Raw genomic sequence first — 20,393 nt, forward strand, 5'->3', positions numbered from 1 at the left:
ATGTGGAGAGTCTGGTAAGGCCACTTTGGCCGTACTGCCCATGGACAACGTAAGCTGGTAGTGGCAGCATGATTTGGACGCTCCCATGCATCAGCAGAGTTGGATCTGCATGGGCATGAGGACTACATATGGTCTATGTGGTATCCTTCCTTACGTCCCCAAAGCACTTGTCCTTATTGAGAAATAGCTAAGCTGCAAGCAGTGTCAGGTGCAATTATTGGTGATGTGACCGAGATCTATGGAACAACAGCAAAGCTGTCTCTCTGCACGCGTATTCAGCTGTGGACAATTCTTAGCATTGGGCTGAAATCTGTCAGTCCCACAGTGATAGACTGAAAATACCACTTCAGCCACATCTATAACATGATATCCTTGCTGGAAAAGAACAGCTTGCTATAGTGTGAAGCATTTTGAAGCAAATGTTTTTTGTAGATTGAGGTGGTCAGCAAGTCTGTGTAAGCACAAATATGCAGTGATCCTACCAGGCTCAAGGCTAGCTAGGCTCTGCTAGTGTATCCATAGTGTCTGACATCTAATTATCATGCCTTTAGAAACTATACTGAAGATTCTGCTGAAGAAGAGGATGAAGAGGGCGAGGAAGGCCCAGATGAGGAAGATGCTGAGGAGGATGAAGAGGAGGAAGAAGATTATGAGGTTGCTGGGCTGAAATGTAAGTCTTTGGCTACAACCGTGGTCACCAACCCATCGATCGTGATTGACTGATCTATCGGGAGGCATTCACGAGGCATTCGGGGCCCCTCCAGTTTCCCCAACCCCCAAGAAGCCCCACTACCTACCTCCAGCGACAATGGAGGTAATGCAGGCTTCCCGCGGGGTGGACGGAAGTCCGGCAGCTGCGCACCACTTTTGGGGTTTCCGGAAGTGCACTGCCTACTCCCCTCCTCCAGGTCTGTGGCACGCCAGGGACTTGCTGCGCAAGGGGAGGAGATAGGAGTCCCAGGGGAAGACATGCGCTGAGGCTTCCCTCTTCTGCAGGGGAGAGGGGAGGCGTCCCAGTGGGAGGCGTGCACTGGGGCTTCCCGCCCGGGGGGGGGGGCAGTTAGGAGTCCCCAGAGGTGGCGTGTGCCAGAGCTTCCCTTCTCTGTGGGGGAGGAGGGAGGAGTCCAGGGGGGAGGCGTGTGACGGGGCTTCCTTTCTCCGCTGGAGGGGGGAGTCAGGCCCGGAGGAGGCATGCAACAGGGTTTCCCTCCTCTTGGGGTGTAGGAGGGGGGAAGGGGAGGGAGGCTGGTTAGGAGGGTGGTGCAGGGGACACTCTGCCCCCACTGGCACCCTGCCCCCTGCACAGAACCCTATCCCCTGCCCTCCTGGCACTCTGTTCCCTCTCCCCTGCCCCCAGCCACAGAAACCTGTCCCCACTGGCACCCTGTCACCCACCCTAGCACCCTTCCCCAGTACCACGTCCCCTGCTCCTACCAGCACCATTGGGGCCACATTAGTGAGGCTTGGGGGGGTTTGGAGGAGTGGGTGAGGGTGAGGTTTTGGGTTTTTTTTTTTTTTTGCATCTCACTTGTGTGGCCCCAACTGACTTTTCAGTGACCTTTGACTCAAATCAGGTTCCCCGCCCTTCTCATGAATAAAGACAGTGCAGAAACTTTTTGTATTTTATTTAAAAATGAAGCCTGGCCAGCAAACCCCCAATTGGGGCCAAGCCCCCATCTGGCCACAGCATCAGAACACTCCTGCACTCCCCCTTCTCCCAGACCCTAGATCAGAACCTATCATACACTGGAACCCCTGCACTGAGCCCTCACATACCCCAACCCAAATTTCTGCACCCTCACATCCACAAACCTGTGGCTTGCTTAGTACCCCAGCCCTCCATCTGACCCCAACACTGCCTGGCCTGGAGCCCCCTCCCCAAGCCAGCATCCCCTTCTCCACCTCCTCCTGCATCCAGATTTCCTCCCAGAGCTTGCACCTCTCCCCTTCCCACACCCAAATCCCCCATTCCCACCCCAGAGCCTACACATCCTGTCTCAACCCAGCGAGGGTACGGCTAGACTGCAGGAGTTTTTCAGGATTCCAGAGATATCCCAGAAAAACTCTTCTGCATCCAGGGATGCGTTTGTTCTTCCACTTTTTTTAGTAAAAGAGCAAACATGCTCTTTCAGTCACCCCTATATTCTTCTTTCCACAGGGAATAGAGGGGCTTCCAAAAGAAGGGCTTTTTCTGACATTTGGTCCAGTCTAGACAGGCCAAATGTTGGAAAAACCTCTTCCTACAGAATAATTGAAGAAAAAAAAAAAGCAGCAGTGTAAGGGTTGGGGATAGCAAGTGATGGAGAGGAGGAGAATAGAGAGGACGGGGGCTTCAAGGAAGGCACGGAGCTGTAGATCTTGGCTTGTTCTGTCATTTAAAAAGTGATCTTGGGTGTAAAAAGGTTGGAGACCCCTGAGCTACAAGATATTGTGTGGGCTCAGCTGTAGTGTGCTCCATCTTTCATTCATCTTGCCTGAGGAAGAGGTTGGGTATGTAAGAAGGCTGTTTTCAGACAAGGCTGCAGTCATGTGATGTGTTCATGAAGAAATGGGAATCGACTGCCTTTGTCTTTTGCTACTTCAGGGCTGAGACAGTCCTTGCACAAATTTACATCAGCTCAAAGGAGTGGGAGCATGCTTGCATTCCAGTGTGGCCATCCACGCTTCTTGATTCACAGCTGATGCAATAAAAACTGCTGCTAAGCTGTCAGCAGGGGCCTGTGGCTCAGAAGGGTTAGCAAGCCACATGATTGATTATTTGTTAATAGCCTTATTACTTTACAGCATTTGCTGTCACTGGGAAGTGGAATACAGTGTCTCCTCCTCCCTTACCCCAAAACAGAACTTTTAGTTTTGCACTTTAAAAAGTGTCTTGTTGGGTCTGGGGGTATAAATTCTAGCCTATTGCCACAAGGTTCCCTTTGTATGCTATTAAAATTCACCTTCACTTGTCACTTCCTGTAGAACCAGTCTACACTGCTGTCTCAGCTGTAGTAAAAGTCAGGGACTTGATGACCTGAACAGACATTTGACTGCGAAGCTCCTAACCAGGGCTCTAGTAACTGTCCTCAGCTCTTTCTCTGGCAGCTGAGTGAAATAAAGTCATAGGGTTAAAAACGTGTACAGTGCTGTGTTCTGGGACCCCTGGCTACTAGCAGCAAGTTAGGTGAGGTCATGTCTTTTTATTGGATCAACTTCTGTGGGGGTGAGAGACAAGCTTTTGAGGATCTGAAGCTTGGTCCAGTAAAAGATTTAGCACTTCCAGACTGAGTAAAACAAATGCTGGATTTGGTGTGAAGAAGAAAAGTTTCTTTTTTCCTGCCATGCCTTCCCCCTGTCTTGTTTTTGGGGACTTTGATAGTCTCTGGTGGTATAGATCAGGAAGCGTGAACTGGAAAGATCCCTGAAATGCACGTGCACAGCAGCTGAAAACAAAGGAAATATCATTGGCATGAAAGTTGTAGCTTCAGATCAGACTCTGCATCTAAAGCTGGAGCTGGAACTCAGTGAGTGAGACTCGGGATTTGTATACATTCTCTCAAGGGTCTCCACCCAGGGACTGTGATGTGCTGCTGAGCTCCAGCTGACTAGTTCAGGCCTTACATATTTTTCCATGTTCAGTTTCTGGGGTGTTCCTTAATCTTCTGATATAGGTTGCTCTTTGTTCTCTGGAGTATCCATGGCCACACTTGGAGTATCTTCAGTCCTTGTTGCATTCCAGTTCTAGGACCAAAGCCAAGGTTTTCAGACAATAGCAAAAGAGGGCTACTGTCACTAAAAATAAAGCATTAAACTCAACCCCCAGCTTTACAGGGCATTAGCATGGAAAGGTCACGGTGGAAAACTTTTGTTTTAGTGGAGAAGTCGCAGTTAATCCTTGTGTAGCGTTTATCCCGAGGATAGAATAGAGAATGTTGGATTGTCAGACATGTAACACATGCTGCGAACTTGACACACAAGCAGGAGCGACAGTATACAGATATCCCGCTGCTCCTACAGGGGACCTGACAAGATGATTTATTGGACAGGGCTGGATTAGAGGCCACAAGTGAAGGATTGCTGAATATTGGACACAGCTTTCATATTCATTTATGACCAGGTGGAAGGCGCTTGCTCAGGAAGAAAGGCCAACATACACCCAGTGCCCAGGGGTCGCAGAAGAAATTTAAGACAGGAGACAGTTTGTCACTATGCTTGCATTCCCCTCCATTTAAAATGGTGACAGGCAAGCTGACAAATGGGCAAAAAACATTTATCTGGAACATACTGCAGCAGCCCCAATGTTTGGGAATAAAATTCCATTGTTTACCAAGTCCAGCATGTGGAGCAGCTCCCTGCCAGAGTAACTCGACACCCACTGTGCACACAGTTAGCTTTTCAGGGGGACTTAGCAACTGGCTTATCCCATTGTGTGGGCCACTTGTAAACGCTTGTAAAGGCACCCATTCAGCCATCCCATCTCTGGCAGGGAGCAAGTGGACAACAGGAAACCAGAGGATTCTCACATGTTTCTGGTTTGAACAGTAAAGGAAAGGGGTAAGTTACCTCAGGGGCTTAATTCACTCACTCACTCACTCCCACCCTCCATAGAGGGCTTGGGGATATTAGAATTTTAACCGTAGGTGCTTTCTGCTTCAACCTTGTCACAGCTGAACCTTGCTCACAAAACTGAGAAAGCCAAATCCCCTCCAACTAGAGGGTCTGTGGTCACCCATGAGTAGGCATAACATCCTTGTCAGCTACCAGTGTCCTTACCAGAAAGGGGGCACTTGCTTCACTTGGTGAATGGATATGATTCCTTGGCTTACTCATGGTATACAAAAGTGAGTAAGGATGGGTGGGAAGGATGGGTGGGAAGTAGCACCTCTCCAGCTAGCTTAGACAGCTGTCTGACTGTACCTGCTTTGGTACAATTGGGCAGAGATGGTACACTCTCTGTTGAAACCTTTATGTGGTGCTGAATACTTCGTGGAATGGTTCCACTATTGCTGTTTTATGACTGTCTCTGAAGAAATTAAGTTATTAGCCATTGCCTGTGATGGAGGCATTTTCTGTGGCTTGGCGAGGTGATAACACTTGAGTCTCCTTCTTAACATTAGGAGCTGAAGCCTAGAGATTGAAAGGCTTTTGTCCGTTGTCCTCCTGTCTTTGGTTTGAGCCTCTCAGATTTGTCTCCCAAAGTGAACCTGTCCTTCAAACTGGCTGATTGTTTTAGTGAGACCCAGGAAGGCAGCCAAGGGCAAGCAGAGTACAATGATGCACCCTACCAGGCAAGGCAGGCACAGAGGGAAGAAACAGTCGCATACCACCAGAGGACCCCGGCAGCGGGCTACACCTGTCAACGGAGCAGACATTGATGAACTGGTAAGAGCCATATTACCCCCAGGAGATTGTTCACTTCATGAGTTATAAACTCAACAGGTGCCACTCTTCCTTCCCCTCCTCGTCTCAAAGAAATGCCCTGAATTGTATCGTGAAATCCACACAGGCCTGAGGTCAGGCTAACAAAGGCAGTGTATCCTCAAGGGCCCAGCACAAACGGAACACAGATATGCCAGGCATTCTTCCCCAGCCGCTTTCACACATTGTCCCCCTTGATTAGCAGGCAGCCTGCAGCTTGTTAAAGGGTTTTAAATAGTATCCATATGTCTGTGCAGAGAGGTGGGGGAAGAGAGGGTCCGGGACTGTGATAGAATGCCAGCAATGCTGGACCCTCGCTCCCCAGGCTTGGCCATTTTCTGACAGTTGTTGTCCAGACAGTCACTCCCTAACCTTCAGAACATAATTTAGCTGGTTTATGTTTCACTTAACATTTAATTAATAAAACCTTGTGGGTTTGAATAGAGCCAATCCTGTGGGTTCACTGGGAAGGGCAGAGTTGGGGGTGGGGTCTGTGCTGTAATTGTCCCAGGGATGTAGCCATTTGGGTTACGTGGGGATATTGGCATTCTCTCTTCATGGGGCAGTGTTGCTAGCATTTTCTACAGCTCTGCTGTACATCTTGTGTCTAGTGTTAACAGTACGGCTGTTGCTGCCTGCCTTTATGGGAGAAGAGCTCCTCCTAGCATGCCTAGCAGCAGCAGGGTTTGTTTTTTGGGCTGGAGTGCAAGGTTTGGGGCTCAAGCTCCTTCTGCATTAGTGTGCCTGGGGTAGGATGGGGTAAAAGAATGGCTAGTAGTTCTGTTGCTGCTGTGTGCTAACCTATACAAGAGAGCCCTTTTCTGCTGGCCTTGGCTTGTTGCTTGCTTGCCTGCTCTCCAGAGCAGGAGTGGCACACCATAGCCAGCTAGAGGAACCTGGGGGAGGAAGGGTCTCCTTTAGCAGTAACTGAGGACCTGGGTAAAATATTGTCACACTCTTGCCAACCCTGTAGACTGAGAAGATGTCCTGTTAGCTCCCTGCCCCCTTTGCCAGCGCAAATCTGATTTGTTGACAATGTTAGTCTTGGTCCAGGATATTACCACCGTTCCCTCTGTGCCCAGCATATTTGTGTGCAGTGACACCTATGGAGCTCATGAGGAATGCCAGTATAGTAGTGGGTGACCTGCTGCAAATCCCTAGGCAAATGGCTGACCTGCTTGTTTCTCAGTACAGCAAAGCTTGGGGCCATCAGCTGCTGTTTGGTATTTAAAATGGCATGGTAGCCTCTGCTGCAGGCCTGTTAATACAGAATCACAACTGCTTTCTTCCTGTCCTTTGCCTGTCACATGCTGTTCACCCAGGGGGCCCAAGGGGGGAGGTATTTGCATACTCCATTTGTTGTCATTTATTCCTTTGGCCACTTGCTTTGCCTATGCTGTCTTTGAACCTCTTTGAAAAAACTTCCTGCCCCTGGAAAAAAGGACAGGGCAGCCTGTAAACTATTCCTGTCAAAGCTTTTGGACAGGATTCCCATTTTGTAACTCAAGCTGCCAGGGCATTTCTTGGCTGCTAACATCAAAGCTCCTGCAGCCGAGCAGCCTGCATCTCGATTATTGCAGAGAAGATGGTGGGGGTTAGTTTTTATAGCAGTGTCCCTTCTTCCCTACGCACTGACACACCTGTTCAGGGATAGGATTGAAAAGGAAAACCCTGCTAAGATACTATTTTTCTCTGCTTGGTGCTTGCACGAGCAGTGAGCAAGCTAAGGTGTGAGTGACTGTAGTACCCTAGCTTGTGACACGTGATGTCACAGGCTGACCCTGCTAGTGTGCGTTAGGGACCTGTTAGTACGTGGCTGCATGATCCTCACAGCTACTTAGTGAGCTACACAGGCACACCCTGGCTTGCTGCTCAGCAAGCCTCTCTTTTGGTTACACTTAAATCACATGCCGGTTCCACTCCCTTTAATCATAGCTTGCTCCATTTCATGTGACCAGGTACTTCAAACTAAAAAGACTTCACGTCGCCAGAAACTGGAGCTGCAAAAGTGTGAGGAAATCCTCAATAAGCTCATCAAGTACCGCTTCAGCTGGCCCTTCAGGTGAGGCACTTAAGGCTTCCTTCCTCGTGTGCACTGTCCTTGGATCACTGCGTGTGCACTGGAAGTGGATAAACTTTAGGGTTATATGAAATGGTGGTTGCAGGCAGGAAGTATCAGAGTAAAGGGAAGTGGCCCTGTCTGTTTTACTAGGAACCCCTGTGCTCAGCATCTCTGGAGACTAGTTTCTATGGAGGGAACAATGATTGTTCGCTAAAACTAAAGTGTCAGGCTCCCTTTCCTTTCTCTGCACAGTAATGGAAACAGCGAGTGTTACAAGTAGGGGAGGAGTGTTTTCTCCATCTTCCTTCAAAACCACCTGTGATGCTTCTCCCTGTGGGGAGCATATAGCTATCATCCCCAGAGTTCAAATTCAGCTCTGTTTCCAAGTCCCACAATAACTGCCTGAGTTCCCTGGTCTGTTATCTGGCTCCCTCTCTGGGGATGTTGGCTATTGGTTGGTGCGTAAAGGGCTGAAGGCACCAAGGTTTATTGTGGTGTTGCTGGGAGGAGGTGCAGATCCATGCCAGTGGATATGACAGGGTTGTGTCTGTGTCCTGCTAGTATCTGGGTAATACCGGTGTCTGGCACTAATTCTTTTCTTATCTTTGTGAATCCTCCTTTGACAGGGAGCCAGTGACCACAGAGGAAGCTGAAGATTACTTTGAGGTCATCAGCAACCCCATGGACTTCCAGACTATGCAGAGCAAGTGCTCGTGTGGCAGCTACCGCTCTGTGCTAGAGTTCCTGTCTGACATCAAACAGGTGTTCTCCAATGCTGAGCATTACAATCAGAATGGGAGCCATGTACTGTCCTGCCTGGAGAAGACAGAACAGTGTTTGATTGACATGCTGCACAAACACTTACCTGGTCATACATATTCCCGCAGAAAACGCAAGAAGCCCTCCACCCGGCGCCAGGAATTAGAGGAGCAGGAAGGGGACAGTGAGTCAGAGGTCACTGAACATTCCAGGGGGCGAAAGAGAAAGAAATGATGGGCAGGAAGTCTGGGGGGAGACAGAGTTGAAGCAGGCCTCGCGGTGCTGCAGGGCAGCAGGCATGGCTGTCTGAAGGGATTTAGGAAGCAGCAGACACTTCTTTATTAATCCAGCCTTTCCCGTGACCAGTTCTAGTTTGTAATTTCTCTGTAACTTCCTGAAGTATTTGGCCATCCATCAAGTGAGTAGAGGTGACTTACGGCTTCCAGCAAAATACACAAAGCTCTTATGAGACTGTCCTGCTAGAAGGAGAAGGTGGGAACAAGAGGAGGAACTGGCCTAATCCTGTTTGGACAGGAAAGTGGGAAGCCGCCTCCAGTTTGGAGCGCGCGCAGCTTTCTCGGAATGGCGCTGCTTTCTTCCCCTATTGCTGAGCAGCCAACGCTGGAGCTCTGTGGGACCTCCTGCCATCTGCTGCCTGTGATGTGAAACCAGCCCTCATCTAGCATGGGGAAGGAACATGATGCTTCAAAGAAGGACTGTGTGATCAGGCCAATGGGCCGTTCTTGTTTGTGTATGTTTGTGGTGTTAATTTGGAGTCCCCAGGGAAGGGACATGTAGAGTGAGCAAGCACTTACATTCATTTATGGAGATACAGCTTCACCAGCATAATACAAATGGCTTCATGGTGCTCTTGCTTCTCTCCTCTCTCTTCTGGGGGAGCAGTCTCCTGAGGTCATACTCTTGAGGGGGCTTGGCCTTTCCTCTGACTGCAGTGCTCCACTTAAGACATGGCAAGGAATAGATTGTTGGTTCCCCAGCTCACCTTTAACAGCACATAATCATGTAGCCCTTTGAGGGGATGAACCGAATGCCAGGGGCGTATCAGAGCGTGGTATTCCCACGCATCCCATAGAAAAGCCCCAGGACAGGGAAGCAGCAGAAATTTGTTCTGTGTAACTTTTTAAATTAATTTTTTAGTTTGTCACTTGTTTCTAGCAGTGAGCCTGTACAAAGAACACCTTGTAAAATACCTTCGTCTTGCTTTGGCACATGTACAGTACAATTTATATGAAAATGTGTTTGCTTTATATTTTTCCCCTCTAAAACTCCTGTTTTCTTCTCAGTAGCTGGAGTTGAGATGGGGGATTAGTTTGGGGAGGGGGCAGTGAAATCCCACTACCCCTTTCTTAGATTTACTCTCCTCTTTTATAGTAATGACTCCACTAACTCAGCCTCCTTCGCGCCCCCCACCCTCATCCACCTGCCCCCGTCGCACAACGGCTGACTAGTGGGTTGTCTAGGAGAGCTGCTGCTCTGTCATGAGTACCCCACAGGTTGTGCCACTTGCGTTCTTGATTTCTCTTTAAGCAAAACTTGGTTTGCCTCTCCTCCTTGTGACAGATTTTGGTCTAACAACATCAGGGTCTGAACTTTTTATTACACGTCTTTAAATTGGAACAAAATAGCTGTGTAGCTATTCTGTACTGATTATTAAATTTAAAAAAACTTTGCAACTCCTACAATTTGAGAATAAAAATATTAATGAAGATGGCAGCCCAGATTTGTGTATTTGTTTTTGTTTTTTAAACTTAGAACTTGGTTCAGTCCTGGACTGTCAATTGCTATTGTGAGCCTTCAGCAGAATTCCAATCTCCTCCTTTCCTCCTCCAGCCCTGCCGTCCTATCCCACTAAACTAGCACTGGCACTTGTGTTTGACACCCCACTTGAAGGCTTTGTTTTCTTAACACTGGCCATTTTGTGCAGCTCCTACACAGTGAAACCTTTGGAACTGTACTTTTTAAAGTTATTTGGGGGCTTGGGGTTCTGCCAAGGGCTGTATTGTAATACATTGAAAATTTAAAAATAAACATCACATCCTTGTGTTTGTAAAACGGCTTGTAGAGAATCCTGTCCTGCTGTCTGTCCATGCGTACCCTAGTAGTGCTCAGCGCAGGTCTCTCTCCCATCACAGCCCACTTCTTCTGTGTTCCATGAATGAGCTGAGGAAGAGGAAGAGGAAGAGACTGGAACTAATATGTAGGAAGAAATAGACCCTGTGTGCAGTTGTTTGAGGACTGTACAAGAGTCTGATACTGTCACTTTCAGAACTTAAAATAATGCAGTCTGGGTGCATAGAGCTTTCCCGCGGGGCAAGTTTTTAGTACCTAGAACTTTGAAGAAAACTGCCCCTTAGGCTAGAGAGGAAGCCTGGCCCAGTGATTGAGATACTGGTCTAGGATTAGATTGGTAGAGTGCAGTGCCAGAAGGGACCATTGTAACCATTGAGTGTGACTCCCCAGCACGGGCCATAAAATGGCCCCCAAAAATCCCTGGAAAACCCAGTCTGGATTTCAGAAACAGCCAGTGATGGAGTCTCCACAGTGATCCTCATAAATGGTTCCAAGTATTAATCACTGCTACTCTTAACTTATCCTTTATTTCCAGTCTAGCTGCAACATCCAGCCCAAGTTACAAGGCAATTTGCTGCAGTCCTTGCCCCATCAGTGAAATGGGGCCTCTAACTTTTCCTTACTCAGAGAAATTGATAGATGAAAGAACAAGATTTGCTGTGTACAAGGGCAATAGTCTGGAATTCTTTGCTTTCCCACCCCCACAGTGAACTTTCTGGAGAGTTTGCAGTATCATTTGACTGGTACTTTGAACAAAATTTCCTTGCTAGTTTAATGGAATTTTTGTTTGCCTTCCATGATCCAACAGCTTCATTGCCAGTGGTGTTGATGACACCTCCCTTTGGCAGGTCTGAAGAAACGTGACTTCCAGATCGAGGTTAGCCACAGAATGTTCTGTGCAAGCAGGACACTTTGCACTGCTTAACACTGAGAAGTCGTGGTAGATCTATATGGAAGCCATGTCAATTGGGATAGAATGGGTTACTACGCTTATCTTAGTGACTGATTGACCTTTCAAATAAACTTGGTTCAGGTCTGCATTGGCTAGTATGTTATCTGTCAGTTCAGGGTGTGATTATTTTGGCGTGAGGTACAGGGAGACAGCATTGCTAAACTGGAAAAAGTCCTCAGGTAGACAAAGATAAGCATAAAGGTGCTTTTGCCAGTATAGCTTATTTTACTTGGGAACAGGTATAAGCTATATCTATAACTTTTTAACAACAACATAAGCTGCATCTGTGCTTGGGAGAGATGCTGGTATAGATCTATGCTTACAAATCGTCCCAAGCCAAAACCAGGTTTCTCTGATGCCTTCATATATTGAGGCAAAAATGCTAAATAAATACAAACCTAGTTTTGTAGCAATTGCATCTTGGAACTTATACTTATATCCTTTGAGACCAAACATAGAGTTACAAGGAATCAAGTTATACTTCTGTGAAGAAACTGAATTTCCTGGCTTGCTGTAGTTTAAAATCTCTGTGGGGGCTCTGGGTTGTGCTGTGTTTTGGAAGCCTTTTCCAATAGATCGCTGGATGCTATGGGGAGATGTGAATGCTTTCTCTAGGAGATCATCTGAAGCTCTTCTGATACCTGATTTATGGCTCCTAAGAGGTACAGTAGAACCTGACAGTTAAAATGTGACTCAAATTGGTCTCTTTCCAGCCTTTAGTACTGAGACCTCCCTCTAGCACCTGCTCTGAAATCCAAGACTCTTACAGCATATCCTTGCTGGTTCTTTTGGTGGTAGTATCCTCTAGTGCCGTGGTCACCAACCAGTAGATCGCGATCTACCGGTAGATCTCAGGGGCTCTAAGAGTAGCTCTTGAGCCCTCTCTGAACTGCGCGCCTGCTCAGTACATTTACATTAGATTTCCTCATTTGAGGAGCTGCTACACACTGAGCAACAACACAGGTGAGTAGCTGCGAGGAATGGTGGGGACTGGGAGGTTGGGAGGGCTGAAACACCCCAGCCAGCTGACTGTGGCTTTCACAGCTGGAGCTAGGTGCAGCCTCCCTGGGCTGAGCACAGGGCAGCTGGGATGGAGGGAAGAGAAGCAGCTGCCCAGCCAGTTGGCCATGGTGCTCAGCCAGGGTGCACCACGCTCTACGTGGGCTGGCGCAGAGGAGAAGCTGCCTGGCCAGCTGGCTGTGGCGTTCAGCCCAGAGGAGGCTGAACCGCGCTCCAGCTGATTGGGTGGCTTCCCCTCTGCACCTGCCCACGTGGAGTTTGGTGGCACCCTGGCTGAGCACCATGGCCAGCTGGCTGGGCAGCCGCCTTTCTTCGCTCCAGCCCAGCTGCCCTGCGGTCAGTCCGGAGGGAGCGCGGGTCGGAGGCTTCCCTCCGTGGCTGGTGTAGGGAAGGGTTTTTTTTTTTCCTGACATTTGGTCCAGTGTAGACAGGCCAAATGTTGGAAAAACCTCTTCCTACAGAAGAATAAAAAAAAAGCAGCAGCAGTATAAGGATTGGGGATAGCAAGTGATGGAGAGGAGGAAAACAGAGAGGGCAGGGCTTCAAGGAAGGGGCGGGGCGGTAGATCTTGGCTTAGTCTGTCATTTAAAAAGTGATCTTGGGTGTAAAAAGTTTGGAGACCACTGCTCTAGTGTCTACACACACACTGCCCTCGACTCAAAAGAACAGGATGGCTTGTGATGTATGTGCCTCTCTGCATGGAACATAGTCAATCTTCAGTTGAGTATGAATTAGTGAGGTTCAAATGTGCTTACAGGCTAGATCTTGGCAATTCCAATAGGTCAGAGAAGCCTGCCCATTGGCAGGATATCACATGTGGAGAGCAGCCTGTTGCTGGCTTTTAATTCAGGACCCCCAGTCGCATCTGCCTACAGTGTACAGAGCTGCTTGACAGCATGAGGAGAGTGCTAGTTGTAGTACTGTGATTTTGCAATGGCCAGCAACATAGACCCACTTCTGCACTGATTTGTTATGGCTCAGTTTAGCTCCAGTGTGTTTCATTGTTGCTTATAGGTTCCCTGCAAGTTTTTTAAAGACTTATTTACACAAATGTTTCGTTTGTGGTAAACTCGGGTGTGACTGCTCCCATAACCTGCTCTGATCTGTCTGTGGGGACCCTGCTGATGTGTATTGATAGTTCATTAATATACTTTGTTCTAGTCCTCTTTGAAACAGGGCTGGATCCCAGTTCATTAATGTACGTCAGGAGGATGCACATGGACAGGTAGTCTGGAGTAGGGTAAATACCCTCTTCTCCCCTCCCCCCCATCATCAACTCCCACCACCAGCTTGCTGTGAACTAAATCTCCATGTAGGCAAGCCCTTAGGAGGTAGAATCTTTTCTCCTAGTATGCATAGGAAATAGCTTATTTAACTAGGTCCATGGCTATGCTAGAAAGTTTACCATAGCACTGGTGAACCAATGTATAAATTCTGGTGTAATCGCTCTAAGCTGATGGCAGAGCTCCCTAATAACCATGGCTATGGCTGCTCTTTGGAGGTGGATTCATTGTCAGGATGTTTGCCTGCTGACATGGCACTGTTCATGCCAATCTAAGTGCCTGCCTGAACTTACGTCGCGTGAGGGGAGGCGTGTGGCTTAATCGTTATGCCAATGTGAGCCAAGGCGCAGGGGTAAGGGGGGAACTGAGGCAAGGATATGAGCTTTGTGTTTAGTTCTGAGCATGCAATGCTTAGGGGCCAACTTGTTTTCAGGCAGTTTTGGAAGTAACCAGGGGATAGCCATTTTAGACTTGATCTTGACCAACAGGGAGGAATTGAGTGAGATGTGAAAGTGGAAAGCAGTTTTGGTGAAATGTGGCAGGGAATTGCAGTTCCTTCCAGCCCTGTGGATCAGTGAAATGAGATTTCATTCTTTTGAAAGAAGGGAAGGACTGAGAGCAGCAGAAAAAGAACAGTAGACTTCAAAAAAGCAGCCTGACCTACTTTTTGGGTAGAAAATATAGGGAATAAGGGAGCGCAGGATATCAGGCAAATTCTTAAGGAGACAGTAGTAAAGGTACAACTGCAAACTTTCTGGATGCAAAGGAAAGGTGGGAAAATAGGAAGTGGCCAATATGGTAGGTCTACATTGCAATGAAACATCGGCAGCTAGCTCTGGTCTGTCTTGTCCTGTGGAGCTTCGATAACTGCAGTAGTATAGATGCTGAAACTTGGTTCCTTCCCCCCCACATTGGTAGGATGGTTCTAGGACCTGGGCTCCAGCCTGAGCCCAGATGCCTTTGTTGACATATCATAGGCCTGTGAACCCAAGCTGGCGATACAGCCCAGCCATTGGCATTCTATGGTAGCATAGACACATCCTCCACAGCTCCATTAGGAGCTCTATAATGAGCTGAAAAGCAAAAAGGAATCTGCTAAAAGCTGGAAACATGAAAGAATAGCTAAGGAGAAGTATTTCTGCTTTGACAGGGCTACTGGCATAGTGGTTAAGGGGAGAAGCAGTAAAAGTGTTACCTTTTAGTAAGACTGGGCAAAGCTCCACGTGTCTTTCTCAGAGCAAATAGGGAAGGCAGTTGTGCAACTGGCTGACGGACTGTACTACAAGAGCCATTACCAATGGCTCACTGTCAAAATGGGAGGAGCACTGGGTCCACTTTGGGCCCTATACTTTAGGAAAGATGTGGACAAACTGAAGAGAGTCTAGAAGAAAGCAACAAAAATGATCAAAGCTTTAAAAACCTGACCTATGAAAACTAATTGTGGTTAGCCACGAACAAAATTGGAAAGGGAATTGATTGCAGTCTTCAAATATGTTAAGGGCTGTTTATAGAGGACAGTGATCAACTGACCTAAAAATGTTGTTAGGGAGATAGAACATATTAGGAGAGATTAATACAATTTAGACATTTCAGCTTGGAAAAAGTAACTATGGGGAAAGATATGATAGAGATATATAAAATCATGAGTGGTGTAAAGAAAGTAAATAAGGGAGTGTTAATTCCTTCTCATAACAGAAGAACTAGGGATCACTAAATTGAATAAATAGGCAGCAGGTTTAAAACAAAGGCAGTATTTCTTTACACAACACATTCGACCTTTGGAATTCCTTGCCAGAAGATATTGTGAAGGCCAAAACTAACAGGGTTCAAAGAAGTAGGTAAATCTCTCAATGGCTATTAGCCAGGATGGACAAGCATATATCATTGCTTAGCTTCTGTTTGCCAGAAGCTGGGAATGGGTGAATGGGGATCATAGAATAGAATCATAGAATACGAGGACTGGAAGGGACCTCGAGAGGTCATTGAGTCCAGTCCCCTGCCCTCATGGCAGGACCCAGTACTGTCTAGACCATCCCTGATAGACATTTATCTAACCTGCTCTTAAATATCTCCACAGATGGAGATTCCACAACCTCCCTGGCAATTTATTCCAGTGTTTGACCACCCTGACAGTTGGGAACTTTTTCCTAATGTCCAACCTAAACCTCCCTTGCTGCAGTTCCACCCTCAGAGACCAGGAAGAACAGTTTTTTCCCCCTCCTCCTTGTGACACCCTTTTAGATACCTGAAAACCACTATCATGTCCCCTCTCAATCTTCTCTTTTCCAAACTAAACAAGAGTTTGGCTCACTTGACAATTAGTTGCTCTGTTCATTCCCTCTGGGGCACCTAGCATTGGCTGTTGTCGGAAGACAGGACACTGGACTAGATGTGCCTTTAGTCTGATCCAGTGTGGCTGTTCTTTTGTTCTGTGTCTACTAAACATAGGGAAAAAAAGAAATGGGAATAATCTGCAGCAAGGGAGACTTAGGTTCGATATTAGCAAAAGTCTCGTAAGGGGAGTTAAGTTCTGGACCAGGCTTTTAAGGGAGGCTTTTAGAGCAGGGTGCACAAAGAGCTGGTCAAGGTTACATGGTCCTGCCTCAGAGTGGGAGGAAAGATTAGCTAACTTCTTGAGCTCTCTTCCAGCCCAACGTTGGTGATTCTACAGCTTACAAATGACACCTAAGTCTGAGGGAGCTTTGCCTGTGATTTCACTCGGTGTCTTGCAGTAGCAGGCTCTGTCATCTAGGACCAGCTCCTGAGGAAGTCTCAAGTCTCCCACCAAGGGTGCTGGCTCCAGTAGAGTGCAGCTGCCATGGAGCATCATGACCAGAGAGGCAAAGACCTTTCCCTGGCCTTATCCAGAGCAGGGAAAGTGGTGGAGTGAAGATGTTGCTCACGGGAGCCACACCTGACCAAAACTTGTGCCTTTGCAGAGAGATGATGAGGCCTAAGACAGCCTTGGACCTTCAGGGCAGGGACCTTGAGCTAGTTTGTGTTCAGTTGGGAAGCCAGTGTAGAACCTGGCAACTGTGCTTGGTCTGCAAGAGCTTCCCTGTGGCAGGACAGAATGCAGGACTTTTGAAGCCAGAAATAGCACAATTGTGGCCATGGATTGCTGTGTGCACAGTGCTACTCGCAGGGGAAGGCATTTCACCGCCTTCCTCTTTCCAGTGCATTGATTTGCAGATATTTGCCAAACATGCAGGAGGAGGGCATGAGCAAGAACGACACACACACAAATAGTTTGGAAATTTCTGGAAGGTCTAATTCACAACAGCTCTCCCCCCTTCCAATCCTCCCGTGACCTTTCAATTCTGCTGCTGGTGGTAAATGGCTTATGCCACTGCTTCAGAAGAATGGTACCCCTTCCTCCTCATTCCTTGCTCCACCTAGCAGCCATGGTCTCTCCACCACTGTACTGTTCCTGTACTGGCAGATCGGACATGTCCAATGTGAGCTGTGTGAACTCTTGTCAATGGAGGGAGAAGCTGTTGCTGGGCTGGTGACTGTCACCAGTTTCTTGAAGGGTGCCAATGCAAGGTCAAGTAAAGTAACTCAGTGTTCTGCAGGGCTGGGGCATAAGCACCATATTTCCCTCAGAACTGGGGGTGGCTCCCAGAACAGTGAGGAGTGAATGGGGCTGGTCTGTGAGGACAGTGGAATGCAGCAGCTCTGCATTTTTTCCCAAAGGCAAGTCAGTAGGAGGCACTGGAAGGGCTGGTGCCAGCGGGAGTCCCAGCAGGGGCCTTTGAAGTGGTGGAGTGAAGGGACTAGTGCCGGCGGAATCCAAGCAGGGGGTGTTGGAGAGAGTCCCCTTAGGGGGTGCTGGAGGGAATGGTGCAGTTGGGCATCTCAGCAGGGGATGCTGGAAGACCAGTTAGCAATTACTGCAGCTGGACATTTTTGAGCACACTCCAGTGGCCCTTGCTGCAGGGGCAATCAGTGAGTCAGTTCAGGTGGTGCCCTGGAGTCTGTGCTGCAGGAGTGATGTTCTCAGGCCCAGGTCTCCTGCTCCCCAGTCCCAACTCCATTCATTGCCCGCTGAGCCTGGCCTGACCTACCAGCCCCGTGGGGCACATTCAGTGCCACTGGCCCACTGTGATGACCTGCAGACTGGCAGTACTCTTGTCCTGGCACAGGAGCCAGCACTGCTGTGAGGCGCCCCAGGGGCCGTGCTCAAGGGAATGGCCTGGCCTAGTGACTCAGCTGCTAGGCCCTGCTAGGAGCCTCGTCTGATAAGGGAGCGCTGCTCCCAGCTGGACCGAGGTGTTAAAATGTGAAGCAGTCTGGCTGGAGTGGGGAGTGCTCCATCTGCCCCACATGCCCTGGCCCACAGGCTGGAGGGGCTGCCTATTGCAGGATGCTTGAGAGATGTTACTTCATTAGTGTAGCTGCTCATCAAGGGAAGGCTGCAATGATGCCCAGGCTTAACGCAGGGTCCGCAAAGGGCCAGTGCCTGTCACCTGCAGGGGCTGCTCTGAGCCCAGCCTGAGCCACCAAGAGCAGGAAGCTGCCATGTCCCCGCTCTGTGATTCTCAGCCCTGAGCCCTCAGGCTTGCCAGATGCTCCTGGCACTGGGCTCAGGGTTGTTCCTTCCCTGGGGGATGGGCTGTTATGCAGCATCTGCCCAGCTTGGGGGAGCAGGGCCATGGCCTGGCGAGCAGGGTGGGGAGTGGCTCTGCCATTGGGAGCTTACTGGGTGGCAGTACCATAGGGAGCTGGTGTGGGGGGCGGGGGAACCAGAGCCATGCCCTGGGGAGCTGGGGGGCCTGGCATGGGTTCACCATTGGCTGCTACCGATCCAGCCAGGGGCCCCTGAGCATGCCTCCAGGGGAGGTCAGACCTTGGTAGTCCAGCTCCTTGGGGTACAGTCATGTCCCTAGATCCATGGCTGTGGGGGCATTGACACTTCAGTCCTGCACAGCTGGTTTGAAATCAGAATGTCTGTTTGACAATCTGTCCTGGCGCAGGTCTTTCCTAGGATTGCCAACTTTGACTGAACAAAATCCCTCCTCTCTGAGGCCCCACCCTGTTCACTCCGCCTCCTCCCTCCATTGCTCTCTCTCCGCACCCCTCACTCACTCATTTTCACTGGGCTGGGGAGGGTCCCTTTTTGTCTAGGTATTGGGTTGAAAACTGGACTCCTGGTAACCCATTGCTGATGTTTCTTGCAGAACAGAATTTTAATGCAGGTCCATAAAAATGCCTCCCCGTGATCCTTTCATTCCAACAGCCTCCCAATGCTTTGCAGGAATGTCCAAAGATAATTTAAAAAATTACATTCTATCATATGTAATAAATATAATCAGCCTTAGCAGGCATTATGTTGATTTCACTGTATACACACAAACCAAGAAAAAATATTTCCTTCAATAACAATTGATATTTACAGACAGGCAAAGTAAAAAATAATCCATTTGAGAACGTATTGGTGTTTTAATTAAAATATTTATTAAGTGTATTTTGATATGTGATAATTTGTATTTTAAATAGAGCTTGAATTTCAACATCTGTCATTAAATAATTGTGATATGCCTCTTCCCATGGCTAACATCCCTCATTTTCTGTATCTGTGAACATTTAATTCTATAAACAAAAAAATCTTTAAAATCAGTATTAGCCATCAAACTTAAAAATGTAATTCTGCCAACTCTAGATATGCTATTACTGGTCACACAGGAATAGACTGAATTGAAACAGTACAGTAGAAATGAAACGGTTTTGTCTGTTTTCTCTGTGGAAGCAAAGCATGAAAGTTGATACCACAGGTAGGACTTATTTCTGTCAAAAGTGTTGCGGCCATTAACACATCTACTTGGGTTGCCTAAGCTGCCTTTGCTCAGCGGCACTCGTGGCTTGGGGCATTTTCTGCCCCTGTCGGATTGCTGTGCACAAGGGTTCCAGGCCCCGAGTGGGACCTGTGCGGAGCAAGCAAATCCCTCTCTGCTCTAGCAATACCCCCAATAGCGTATCGGCCTGCCTAGTGGCAATGCCTCTGCACCCCACTGCCTGCAGGTGCTCACCCCCACCCCCAACAGCACCCACCCTGCATCCCTCTTGAAGCCATGGGCTAGCCCCAGTGTGCCCCCTCCCTCGTTCCAGGACCTTGGTTCCTGCAGCCCTGTCCTATTCCAAGCCCTGCTCCTCCCTGCATTCCCATCTCTGTCAGGTCCCTGAGTCCCCATCCCTGTGTTCCCAGCTCAGCCCTGTCCCCTGCCCCATTGCTACCCTCTGTTCCTAGTTCTGCCCATGCCTGTGCTCCATCCCTTCCTCCCATTCCCTCATGCCTGCATCCCAGCCCTGCCTGTCCCCTACTCCTGGCTCTGTGCCGTCCTGGGCATGTTTCCATGTGGGCCCAGCCTGGCGCCTTTGGGAGGCGTCACGAGGCCCAGCGCTGTGCTGCAATCTCCTAAAAAGGTGGCAGAGCCAGGGGGCAAGCGAAGGGCAGGGGTGGAGGGGGCCTTGGTCACAGAGGCATTGCCCAGAACAGCCATTGCTGGAATCCCATTGGAGCAGCCAAGCTGCCTATGAATGAGTTATAAATATGGCTTTGGGCAGATGCCATTGGGGCCCCTGCCCCACGGCACTGTTCTCTGGCGCAACCTTCCCTCAGGCCCCTCCGCTCGCTCAGCACAATCCCAGACTCCAGAGCCATGCTCTCTGGGTGACCTTCCCGGGATCTGAACTTTGGATTATTTCCCTGGAGCCAATATTGACTCTCACTGCCCAGGGGTGGGGGCTGCTGCTTTCATCTTCCCCAAGCAAACAGCCGAGCACAACAGCTGCTGGGAATCCCAGCCAGGGAGCCAGCCTGGGCTGT

The 20,393-nt window shown here is 48.8% G+C and overlaps 1 protein-coding gene across 2 annotated transcripts in view; it reads left to right on the plus strand.

Moving 5' to 3' along the window:
• The window catches only part of BAZ1B (bromodomain adjacent to zinc finger domain 1B), a 110,325-nt gene extending 91,212 nt beyond the window's left edge, over positions 1–19,113 (plus strand). The window contains exons 16-19 of one of the 2 annotated variants that reach the window (XM_006119603.4): positions 552–670; positions 5,216–5,364; positions 7,359–7,462; positions 8,089–19,113. In XM_006119603.4, coding sequence (XP_006119665.2) covers positions 552–670; positions 5,216–5,364; positions 7,359–7,462; positions 8,089–8,455 — 739 coding nt within the window. In that variant the 3' untranslated portion in view covers positions 8,456–19,113. The other variant, XM_014571765.3, reaches the window with a different exon arrangement.
• Positions 19,114–20,393: the final 1,280 nt, after the last annotated feature.

Source organism: Pelodiscus sinensis, chromosome 21, assembly GCF_049634645.1.
Source record: "Pelodiscus sinensis isolate JC-2024 chromosome 21, ASM4963464v1, whole genome shotgun sequence".
Classification (NCBI taxonomy): domain Eukaryota; kingdom Metazoa; phylum Chordata; order Testudines; family Trionychidae; genus Pelodiscus; species Pelodiscus sinensis.